This window comes from Danio rerio, chromosome 17 (genome assembly GCF_049306965.1).
Source record: "Danio rerio strain Tuebingen ecotype United States chromosome 17, GRCz12tu, whole genome shotgun sequence".
Lineage (NCBI taxonomy): Eukaryota > Metazoa > Chordata > Actinopteri > Cypriniformes > Danionidae > Danio > Danio rerio.
In genome coordinates, this window is record NC_133192.1 from 16702396 (window position 1) to 16715218 (window position 12823).

Below are 12823 nucleotides of genomic sequence, written 5' to 3' on the forward strand. Positions count from 1 at the left end.
CCACCTACTGGACATAGTGGATGTTGACACAAAAGCCTGGGTTGTACTGAAATAATTCCTCAAAATGACCTGACCTAAAAAGGAAAGACAAATAAATGTTAGTAAAAACAATGTCAATCACATAAAAACTAAATAAGCAATTCTGTAAATGAAATGCAATTAAGTAATGCTGGTTTTGTTAATAAAAGAAAGCTCAAACAATTGTTTTGGAATATTGCAAACATTTATTATGGTCTTAAATCAGACATTCATCACAAATTAAGTTTGTATCTCAGCTCCAAAGGCATTTACAGCTGCATAAAATCTATTCGACCATATTGTTGATTCTCTTCAAAAATCTATATTATGCCTTGCCTTTATATTTCACAGAGAATGCACATATAAATACACATCAAGTTCATTGCCCTTAAAACATCTGACTGTAATACCATGCATAAGACCGAAAAAATGAACACATCACAAATTTGTTTTGAGAAATCATACAATTCCTATTACAAAAAGAAATGTCTGGTCTAGATACATTAAAATGATAAACTTCATGCAAACATGCAACACTTTTATCACTGAGAAACATTAAAGAGAACATTCACCCAAAAATATTTCATTTACTGTCATTTAATCACCCTCAGGCCATCCAAAAAAATGTACATTTTTAGCTAAAACTGTTAAACTTTCAGAGTCATCAAATGATATTCCACAGCTACTGTACCTGCACTTTGAGAGTCAAAAAGCACATTTTACAGGTAAAACTCAATGTATACCTACAGCTCTTGATGGTACATTAGGCTTTAGAAAGCACAAAAATCTGTGAAAGAAAATTAACATTATTTACAACAGGAGTGCCCAAACATAATGAAGGGCCAAAAACCAAACTTGATTGAGGCTGGTCGGCCGAAGGTAAATATGGGTGATTTCCTAATTTATTTAATAATGTTTAACAATGACTAGAAACATAGCCTTATATTAACTAATACTGTATTTTTTTTGACATTTTCTAATTAACTTATTACAGTAAAAACAAAACAATCTCATTTATAACAGAATTACATTAGATTTGCCTAGATTTGCTTGCCTTGATTAGTCCTTTATCCGTCGAGCGGCAGTATTTACATTTTAAAATAAAATATGAGTCATTTAATGAAAACATTTCATTTCAGATTGCTCTAAATTAAGAAAAAAAAGCAATTAAACAAAAAAAAAAAACAAAAAAAAAAGGTTACGTCAACCCTCTCTTATCATTCTCATTCACCTCTCAGATGGGATGGTGGGCCAAATCAAAGCTTACAATGGGCCAACTTTGGCATGCAAGCCCTACTTTGGGCATCTCTGATTTACAAAATTATACTACTGTTTGATACAAGTCATGTTGCAGTAGGTATTGCTGAAACTGTGGATTAAATATTGTAAATAATGTTAGTTTTCTTTCACAGAATGATCATTTTACTTTTATAAAAACTTCAATATATAAATTCTGTAGAAGCCACAGGTATTAATTTTGTTTTACCTGTATGTGTTTTTTTCACCATCAAAATGCCACTGACTTACATCTTAAGAAATACCAAGGCTAAAAAAAAAATCTTTAATGTTTTACAGAAGAAAAGTCACCTGCATCTTGGACAGTCTGAGGATGTAAAAGAATTAATTTTTACATACTATCCCATTAAAAGAACACTTACGCCGATTTCAAGGAACCGCTGAATAAAACAAGTTACTCACACAGTTTACATGGAAACACAACTAACAAGCTTGTAAGTTTACATGATTAAAGGTAACAACATGTTTTAAAAAGTCCAAAAGAGACTATTTCTATTTATGGATACATTTAAGTATTGCTATAATATACAGGAAAAAATAAATCTTTGTACAAACACAAATGTTTCCTTTCTGGAGTCGCGTGCTGAACTCCTGCAGAAAAGACAGAGGCAGTAAAAGTAATGTCTGTGTGGTGACCCACATTTGATCAGTCTCACTAGTTAGTACACACCATTAAACACTCACTAAATAATAAATCAAGTAATAGAGTGCTTGCCTAATGAGCCGATTACTTAAATAAGGTACTTAAGGTGTCAGTTAAGCCACTAGAGGCAGTGCAGATAAACACGCTCTGTGTCCAAACAACCCTACATCTGTATTATATAGTATACATTATGAGTACTATTAGGAGTACTACAGGTATGACTAAAATAAGCAGATAGAAAGTATAATGTAAAATGTACCTGGATGACTTCATGCTTTCTGTAAGATCCTGAAAAGGACTTTAACTATCCCATGATGCCACAGGAGAGAATTTTTGAATATCCAAGTGGAGCGACAAAACTTGTCACATGGCAGTGACATGAAAGATGATGTATTATATTCACTTCCACACGACATAGAACATATTATTTTAAATGGTCACAAAGAAAGTTTTCAGTCATATGTTGTATATAGTATTAAGTATGCGATTTCACAAGCACATACATTTATATATACACACCATACTGATTATTAATTTTCAGTATGAGTATATTTTACTATACAGACAAGCCATTTACAGGAAGTGGTTATATTTTATTAGGTAGGTCTATTCATGTATGAATGCAAAAACATCCATGTCTATTTGCATAAACTATTGCTGTTATGTGGAGTTTGCTGCTGTTATTTGTTTGCATTTTAAATATTGCATTTGGATGTTTTATTAATGATTGTCCTGGATAAAACATCTAAATTTGGTCTATTATTTGAATGCAAAATCCAGTGTGTTCATTTATACAGAGCTCTGAAAAAAAAAAACAGTTTTCTCTGAGGTATAGATTCAACAAATAGTTTGGTAGATTACAGAAATCAAAATACATGAAAAAAAATCCTTAAGTCATTAACTAAAAACCCATCTTTTCCATGAGCACCTGAGCCCTGATGAATGAAACCAAGACCCTCTTCTCTTCCCCTCATACAACAATTCAAAATTCTGATTTATTATCTCAGTTTTACTATGGTAATTCGAGTTTACTTGTTAAACTTCATTCGCTTTAAGTAAATGCTTTGATGTTCGCAGTATGATTCTAAACTGAGCCTTATAATAGCTTTTGTGTTAGTTTATCTTGTTTTTTTTTTTAGATTAGCTTGAGTGTTTTACCACCTGTGTAATTTTGAGTTTTGTAGTTTAATTAGTTTAGATCAGGTGTTTTGTGCACTGAAGATATCAGGTTTCATTTTCATTATTTATTTTTGTCGCCTAGTTTAGACAATAGACTTAAGGATTGTTTTGCTTTTTGTTTCGTTTTTTGATTTAGCTTACACTCATTGTTTTTGTAAAAAGAATATTGTAAATGTTTATTACTCTTTTTCGTTATTATTGTTACATCTTTTGTTTAACGATTGAGTAAAAAAAAGCTTAAAATTTTAAATTGAATCCTGCCTCATCCTTGATCTGTTGCACACATTACATTTATCTCACCTAAATGTTACAGCATGCCTTTCAAACATCATAAACTCGTAACTTGCCTTGGGTGAGTGGGCTTAAATCACCTATAGAAACATGTTCTCTTTTTCTCACTCTCTCAAAATAAAAAAATTCTATTATTTCTACTCAAGCGCTAAATTCTCTGAGCACTAACAAGTTGCTTTGTATAACTAGCACTTCTTGTGTGTATTGCCTCTTCTTGTTGAATTGCTGAATGCCTCCTCAATTGTAAGTCGCTTTGGACATCTGCAAAATGACTAAATGTGAATTGTAAAAAAAAGAATAAAAAAAGAATAAAAAATAAAATCTATACAGTCAGAGAAACTGTCTTTACAGTATATCTCAGTGCAGTTGTCACTTCAGTAAACTTAAACGGTATTACTTAGAAAAAGACATAAAATATCTGTGTATATATTTCTTGATCTACTATATCCTCTCTTTGAGTCAAAACTCAAACGTTAACAATCTCAAAACCTCATTTTGAGAGAAAACAACAACAGTGGAATGCTTTGAATTAGCACCCCAACAAAATGAGGTATTGTCCCTTGCATTTAAAAGTTAGCATAATCCTTGTATCTGAACTCCACTGGTGTGTTCAGAAAGATTGTTTCATGATGTCCTGTCAGTTCTGTCTGGACTAACTATACTCACATTCCTTCTTGGACGTATATATTAAGTATAAACAGATATTTATTATCAGACACATAAGGCGAATCCATGTTAAAAGACAGATAGACAGCCTTTAGATGATATTTTGTGTCAGCAAACTCTGTTCTTTAAAATGACAATTACCAGAAGGAAGTTTTCCAGTTTTAAAATCCAGGAATATCTTCTCTTATTTTATATTATATCTTACACCTTCATATTCTTCTTGATGTAATGCTGTAAGACCTACTGTGAACTTCCACATGCATCACAGCTGCAGGTTCTTCATCCATCAGAGCTCGGCCTTTACCGTGTTATTATTTACTCTGAGGTTTAGCTGAATTCACCAAAGCGGTGGAGAGAAAGGGAAGAACGGATACTGAGTGTCATCCTCATCCACAAAGAAACACTGGAAGTAGGGAATGTCCTCTGTTGAAGGAAAGACATCAGAGGATGCTTTAGAACTATTTAATGAAAAATAAATGACTGTGTTCTCCAGTTTCTGTAATAAAAACTCACCTTCCTCCACCTCTGGAATATCTTTGGTGATTTCAGGCTCTTCTCCTGCAGAAGAAATTGATGTGGAAAATATTAATCTAATAATTGTACTTGCAACCAGAATTTGGTAATATTAATGTTGTTTTTTTATGTGTGGAAAAAATCTATTATGCTTAAAATTATAATATCAATATGATTTAAAATAATATTTTTCAATTAGAATATAGTTTTTGTTACGTATTCATGTGATGCAAGTACTTTCCGAATTGATAATAAAATAATATTAACAACTATATTACATGTTTATTGAATATTTCCAGAATATATATGCCAGTCTGTTATAATGATTTCTGTGGGATGTGTGACAATGAAGGCAATGGTAATAATGCTGAAAATTATAAATAAATTATAATTAATAATTATATATAATTAATCTTAATTAATTTAAGCAATTATAGTTCAAAATATTCATATCATTAAACATTTTAATCAAATAATTAAAAGCAGCACTAATGAGCAAAAGACAATTTTCATAAACATTACAATTTATAATAAATAAAACACACACACACACACAACTATTACTTATACATTAGTTAGTTTATATTAAATTTCTATCTTACCTTTGACTTCCTTCTCAACAACAATTTCCTTCTCTATTGGCTCAACTACTGATTACAAAACATTTACAATATCAGGATACACAGAAGTGTAAATAAAATTCAAAAGTAAAGCAACAGAAAAGGAGCATACCTTTATCTTTGACCAACTCAGGTTCTAAAAACAAAAACAGAAAGTAAAAGCGTTTTTAATGTAGACGAAAAGGCTTTCAAATATGCTTCATGCATTCATTTTAACTGGGAATTTTTGCCATCTGCAGTCCCATTTGGATCAAGTGGGAATATTGTCAATATTCCCCTCTCAAGAAATATTTAATTCCAGTTGACATTTACAAATAGGTTTCAGCATGTACATAGCCATCTGCCTGTCCCATGATTAAACCATTAATAGTGAGGGGGAGAATATATGAAATATATTAAGAGTGTAAAAATACACAATTACTGCTGAAAAGCGAAATAGCATTGTTAAAGTCTGCATTAGTAAATATACCCTTCAAAAATCAGTTATAATACCTTTCTGTAAAGTTTCCTTTACTTCTTTGACCTTCTCAGGGATGATTCCTGTAATCAGAGGAAGATTTATATTCAAACAAACACTGATCCAACTACAACAACTTCAACTTGTATTCACTTTCCATCAATAAAACTGGGAGTAAGAGAATGTCGTGCGATGTGGTGATTTTTATGTAATTTATTTCTACAGAATAGACAAAATGTTAAATTTACCTTTCTTTTTAGGCTCCAGCGCAATCTTAACCTTTGGAGCCTCTTTGGCTTGGACAAAAAAGTGGACATAAATAAATAGTTACATAATTTGGTCAAACTTTACAAAGGAAGTTTTATTAGTTTTTACTAACATGAACTACTGTAAAAATGAACAATAATTGTACAGCATTGATTTCTCATAGTTCAACATTTACTGATGCATTATTAAAATATGAATTCTTGCATGTTAACATTAGGTAATGCACTGTGTGTTAACAAAAAGATAACAATTAGGGCTGTATTTTTGTTAAATATCACTAGCAAATAAGAATAAATACTGAGATGCATTGTTTATTCATAAAACAGCTAAATGAGCAAATAAAATATTTAAACTAATATAGACAATGTATCACAGCACTCACTTCTGTAAACAGTCAAATCACATTTATTTTTGTGTTTTACATCATCTAAACTGCTGAGACAGCGTTCAGACACACCTTTCTTTGCAGGCACTGGTTTCGTGATGTTTTTTAGAGATTCACGCTCTGTTTTAGGGGAAAAAAAACTAGTTAAGCTGATTGAAAGCTTCAGTTTAATCACAGGACAAAGACAGACATCATTTACACTTAAAATACAAAACTGGTGAAAAAACTAATTTTAAATATTGCTCCTACAAAACACATTTTCATTATTATCCCATTATTATTCTATTTTAAAAGTTATACATTTAGCTGGTTTACATCCAAAGTCAAAAAAATTAATTTCTCTCATAATGTAGACATAATAGTCTACATAGTTAAATAGTTAAAGTCGTTATAGCCTGATTCTGTAAGATGCTGTTCAAGCACGAGAGAAAAACGTTCTCCTAATTCAGTGTCATCAGATAAGATGCTGAAATACAGCAACAGTGTTTCTGACCTGCCAGCTGTTATACTCTGCTCGGGGAGCTCATTAAGGCACACAGACACATCACATGCAATACATCCCAGCATTATAGAGCAAACAATATTACTTGCGTGAAACTTAACAAGTATATAACGTTAAGCCATGCAATTCCCAAAAAATTAAAATAAAAGTATGTTACTGATACTCTGCTGGCTGAATTGCATGTTGATTTTAACTGGGAGCCATTTATGTTTCATTTAGTTTGTATTGTGTAATAATTACCATGGTATGTGTTTTTCTGTCATTTCTAAATGCCACTTTATTTGTGCCACTCTATTAATCAATTTATTAGTGGGACAGTATATGTGTGTCAAACATTTTGGTGAAATACATTTATTTGGGCTGGTTATATACAGGGTTTCTGCAGACTTCAAGTTAAATTTAAGACATTTTTAAGACCATTATGAATGAAATTTTTATTTAGTTAAAAATCACATTTTTTAAATAAAAAGTTAAGTTTTATTGAAATAATTGTTGGTGATTTTATGTCTGTTAACAGCCAGATTGAGCAGCTACAGTATACATGAACAAAGGAAAATTAAGACCTGTTTAAAAAACATTTAAGACCTACAACACAATATTTCAGTGGATTTAAGACATTTAAGACTTTTAAGACACTGTGAACACCCTGTATATATTTGGAAATAAAAAAAGAAATTGACTTTTGCGATGACGATACTCCATTTAAATGGCATAAGATGCCATCTGACGGTGACACAAAGATGTTGTTTTTAATTCCTATTAGATCGCATTCTCAAAATGATCAGTCCAGGAGGTGGCGCTGATCGACAGCAGTATTAATTCAAATATGTTAAAAACAAATAAAATAGATTAAAGCTGTTGTTTCAAAGCAGTCCAAATGTGACTGTTTATACACATCAATCTGTTGACCAGAAGTTCGGAGCATCCTCCTTCAGCATACAGCCAAAGCATAATGAGTAATTTTGCATCCTATGAAAAAGGTCAAAACTGTACATACATAATCTCTGAAAAAAGGAGAAATTATTGAATAAGTTTTAAATAATGGATGTCAATTACCTGTTTTAATATGTGCAGTCCTAGTAGCATTGATCAGAGCGTGGTCTATAACAGAAAAAAAACTATTTTCAGTCACTCCCAGGTAAGCATTGCAAAACAAATCAATCACAATTTCTGGAAAAAGTTATACAGCCTTCTTGGTAGTAGCTCAATATATTTAAAATTCAGAACTAGCTTGTGAAATTGACAAATATGAATACCTCTTTTTGCTTTTTCCTTGACTGCTGGTTTTACTTTCACACCAATAGTCTCTGGCTCTGTAAAGGATATTAGTAGCACGTGTTTTAAAAACAATAATTTACACTTTACATCATTATTATTATTATTATTATTATTATTATTATTATTATTATTATTATTATTATAAGTGAGTTTTTTTGTTTGCAACCTTTGATCGTTCTGTTGTCCATCCGTAAAAGTGTGATTTGATTCTGAGTGGACTCCAGATCGCTTTTCATTTCTCCAATGTCCTTCCTTAGCAAGTCCAGGAGAGACAGTTTTTGGTTGATGGAGTTTAGGAGCTCCAGGTCCAGACCAATAAGACCAACTTCATCTGTGTATTCACAAGGGTTTTGATATTGTTAGTGTGAAAATCTGTTGTCATTCAGACAGACCCTGCAGAAACCCTACAGCTGAAGTCAGAGTTATTAGCTCCCCTAAATTATTAGCCCCCATTTATTTTTTCCCCAATTTCTGTTTAAAAGAGAGATTTTTTCAACACATTTCTAAACATAATAGTTTTAATAACTCATTTCTAAAAACTGATTTATTTTATCTTTGCCATGATGACAGTAAATAATATTTGACTAGATATTTTTCAAGACGCTTCTATACAGCTTAAAGTGACATTTAAAGGCTTAACTAGGTTAATTAGGTTAACTAGACAGGTTAAATTAGGCAAGTTATTGTATAATGATGGTTTGTTCTGTAGACTATCGAAAAAATATAGCTTTAAGGGGCTAATAATTTTGACCTTAAAATGTTTTTTTTTAATTAAAAGCTGCTTTTATTCTAGCTGAAATAAAACAAATAAGACTTTTTCCAGAAGAAAAAATATTATCAGACATACTGTGAACATTTCTTTGCTCTGTTAAACATCATTTAGGAAAATTTAAAAAAAGGGAACAACATTTCAAAAAAAGGGGGGGATCAATAATTCTGACTACAACAAAAAAAGTTTTAAAAAGTACCATTTTATTTCATTAAACAATTTACTTTTGATTATTCACTTATAATTATTTTAATTTCAATTTATTACTAATAATAATGGTTTTAGTTTAATTAACTATAATAATCCTGACTCTCACCTTTTTTGGGTTCTGGTTTAAGTGCCTTTTCTTCGACAACTTCGGGCACTGAAAACAGTATTATTTATTGTTATAATCATATTTTACAACAAGAATATTTAAACAAATTGCAACAATGTGTACTGGATTATTTCATTGATATCAGTGCTGTACCTTTCTTTACAGGAGCAAGTTTGACTTTTTCTTTGATGACTTCTATTAAGGTGATATAAAAATGTTTAGAAAAACAATTGGTCATAATTCATGCTGTTAACAAACCATTAATTAAGACTATGGGCCCTATCATACACCCGGCGCAGTGTGGCGCAAGGCGTGACGCAGTAGTCTTTTGGTAGTTTCAGCTTGGCGCAAGAGTCGTTTTGAGGCGTTGCGCTACGCTGTTTAAATAGCAAATGCATTAGCGCTCATTTTTTCACCCATAGGCGTTCTGAGGCGGACCGCTGGCGCGTCGCTATTTTGAGAATCTTTAATAGAGTTTTCATTAGACCAAAACTAACCCGGTCAAAACTCCGGCGCAGAGTTGCGCCTCGCTTACGCACTGCTTAATACGCACAAGAGAGCAATAGGCAAATATCTTTACATATTAAAAAATTTAAATATTAAGGATATATATAGGATATAATAAGAATAGATATAGAATATAAATATAAAGGATTAAAATATTACAAAACATATTATTTTCTAGCCTACATAAATATGAAAAACCACTGCTTTTATGTCTTCTTCATCTCGGGAGGCTTTTTCAGTGCATTCATAACAATTTGCTTTTGTATAATGTTATTATTATTAGCAAAATTATTTATTATATCCATATTTATATTTGTTTTATTAAAAACAAGCTTAGATTTGCCCACCTGTCAGGTTTTAGACCATAAGGGGCACAGCATGTGTTTTAGGATATAACTCAGGTTTTTGAGCACATTTTGCTATTATTATTCATTTATTCGTTTGCTGGAAATTAGAACTGAATTTAGAAATAGTTTTGAAATGAATATTTGAGCTTAACAAACAAAAGTATTTATTTATAGACTAATTGATGTCTGTGCGTAAAGGTTTCCCTATCAAAGAGCGAAAGTGAAAGTGATCCATTATCTCTCATTCTCACGCAGTAGAAGCTCTGTTTAACAGTTTTCTGTTGCAATAGTTAACTGTTTGTTTGTAAAATGCTCATTTTTTCCACTTAGACTTACTTTGCGTCCTGTAAATAGCGAATGCACTCTTGGCGCGACGCAGCTGACTCTTAAAGGGAATGGGAGATGAGACTCTAATTGGTTTATTCTTGAAACACACCTATAACTCATTAAGAAAATAAACTCAACCCTTTTAGACCATGCGCCGAAGCGCAAGACAGATTTCCCGTCCTTAAATTAGCAAAAACGCGTCCTGACACGCCCTGAAAGCATTTGCGCCCTGCGTTTTGCGCATGGACCATCAAAATAGAGCCCTATAACCTAAATATACTACTAATTAGAAGCTTATAGTTCGTAAGGTAGAACTTAGGTTTAGGTTTTAGGAAGGATTAGGGGTGTAGATAATAAGATAATCTTATATATAACTACTATAGTACTAATGAACAATTAATATATTAATAATAGGGAAGTAATAAACCAAGTTTTGCAAGTTAATAGCATGCACTGTGACAAACTAAAGTGTTACCAAATATTTTGATAACAACGAGCAAAATATAATGAATAACAGTTAACCAAACCTTTCTTCTGAGGTGCTGGTTTGGCTTTCTCTTTAGCAACTTCAGGCTCTTCAAAACAAAATAACAGGAACTTCATTGTCAAATAATGTAGTTAAAAATATTAACAAGCAAATTCTTACATTTAATCTCACTGACCAATATATAACATCTCACCTTTTTTGGGTTTAGGTTCAGGAGCCTTTTCTTTCACAACTTCAGGCTCTTCAAAACAAAACAAAGAGGAATTTAGTCAAATAATGTACTTGGATGTACAATTTTAATGTCTGAACGGCTAACAAGTATATGAAATTCTTATATTATTTTTGATTGCTATGATTGACCAGTATTTGAAAAATGGACAGTGGCGAAACATCTTACCTTTTTTGGGTTTCGGTTCAGGAGTCTTTTGTTTCACAACTTCAGGCTCTGTAAAACGGTTTATAAAAATGGTAATGTATCATGCTGCTAAAAAAAAGTCAGAAAAGCAGAACAATTTCATTGATATTCATACCTTTCATTATAGAAGCTGGTTTAACTTTCTCCTTAATTTCAGCCACTGAAAAGATAATTGTGAAAATATTTAGAAAGAATAAAAGCATGGTCATTTAACCTGGAGGTACAATCTTACTACGTCTTACCTTTCTTCTCAGGAGCTGCTTTAACTTTCTTTACTTCAGCCAATTAAAAGTTTATAAAATAAAAATAAAAAAGTTTCAATGCAAACAAAAGACCCCAAAAATATTGATTTCTGTTTGGATTAATTTTAATTTACACACTAAATCACTATTTCTTCTCAGGAGCTGGTTTAGTTTTCTAACTTAAGCCTCTAAAGAAGCACAAATAAAATAAAAAATAAATTTAAAAAAATTATTAATAATATAAAAAATAATAAAACAAACAATTAATTAATTAAGTCAATAAAAAAGTATTAAATAAAAAAAATCTCATAAAAATAAATAATTACATAAATAAGTAAAAGAAAAATACAATAAAATTTATAAAAAAAAACAAGAATAAATTAAATTTAATTATAAAAAATAAAATAAAAACAAATTCATTATTAAAATAAATAAATATATAATAAAAATTTAAATTAATAAAATAAATTTCTGACCTTAAGTAAATGTTATAATTTTATTAAACTCTAAAAAACGCATTTTAACTTATGCAGTACCTTCCTTCAGGATGGCTGGTACAGCTTTTTCTTTGATGACTACAGCTTCTGAATTATTGGCAATGCAAAACAATACTTTAAAATACTTTAAAGTTAATTTATCATAACAGTATGACAGTATTAATCTCACAAAAATACCTTTCTTTGGTGCTGGTTTTGGCTTTTCTTTGGTTATTTCAGGTTCTGTAAAAGATAACAGGATAATATTACAACAGCAAACAAAAGTATAGACAGTTATGTGATTTTTTTAATTGTCTATTTGATAAGTACCCTTTTCTTTAGCAACTGGTTTTGCCTTTTCCTTTGGAACCTCAACTAAAAAGGAGTGACAATTAAGGATTTGCATAAGAAGTAAAACAATCTTGAATATGAATTTAGTTTACTTTATTTAAAATTTGACAAGGTACCTTTTTTTGTAGGTTCTGATTTTGGTTCAGGTGCTTTTTCCTTATGAACCTCAGGCTCTAGAAAACAGCATGTATGTAAACAGTAGTAAAAACGTATTTCATAATTATAAGATGATTTCATTAACATCTATACCTTTCTTTAACGGAGCTGGTTTAACTTTCTCCTTGATGACTTCAACCTCTATAATGATAATATTACAAAAATATTAACATAAAGGACACATTTTCTTAATGCAGTATTATAATAACGGCAATTTGATGACAGAGTAAATCAAACCTTTCTTTTCAGGAGCTAGTTTAGCTTTCTCTTTAATGACTTCAGCCTCTAAAATAATGAGAATTTAAAATGTTTATA

General features: G+C 30.9%; 1 protein-coding gene across 50 annotated transcripts in view; it reads right to left on the minus strand.

Moving 5' to 3' along the window:
- Positions 1-201: 201 nt before the first annotated feature.
- si:ch211-266g18.10 overlaps positions 202-12823 on the minus strand; it is a 53301-nt gene continuing 40679 nt past the window's right edge. For 12 of the 50 annotated variants that reach the window (XM_073928318.1, XM_073928321.1, XM_073928315.1 and 9 more), the window contains 21 exons: positions 12746-12793; positions 12602-12649; positions 12469-12525; positions 12332-12376; positions 12200-12244; positions 11399-11443; positions 11266-11313; positions 11062-11109; positions 10909-10956; positions 9354-9395; positions 9201-9248; positions 8282-8446; positions 8094-8150; positions 7894-7938; positions 6408-6455; positions 5932-5979; positions 5719-5766; positions 5339-5362; positions 5209-5253; positions 4607-4651; positions 202-4516 (listed from right to left, as the gene is read on the minus strand). In XM_073928318.1, coding sequence (XP_073784419.1) covers positions 4431-4516; positions 4607-4651; positions 5209-5253; positions 5339-5362; positions 5719-5766; positions 5932-5979; positions 6408-6455; positions 7894-7938; positions 8094-8150; positions 8282-8446; positions 9201-9248; positions 9354-9395; positions 10909-10956; positions 11062-11109; positions 11266-11313; positions 11399-11443; positions 12200-12244; positions 12332-12376; positions 12469-12525; positions 12602-12649; positions 12746-12793 — 1133 coding nt within the window. In that variant the 3' untranslated portion in view covers positions 202-4430. Of the gene's footprint in view, positions 4517-4606; positions 4652-5208; positions 5257-5338; positions 5363-5718; positions 5767-5931; positions 5980-6407; positions 6456-7893; positions 7939-8093; positions 8151-8281; positions 8447-9200; positions 9249-9353; positions 9396-10908; positions 10957-11061; positions 11110-11265; positions 11314-11398; positions 11444-11525; positions 11568-12061; positions 12110-12199; positions 12245-12331; positions 12377-12468; positions 12526-12601; positions 12650-12745; positions 12794-12823 lie in introns of all 50 variants that reach the window. The other 38 variants (XM_073928319.1, XM_073928307.1, XM_073928296.1 and 35 more) reach the window with 9 other exon arrangements.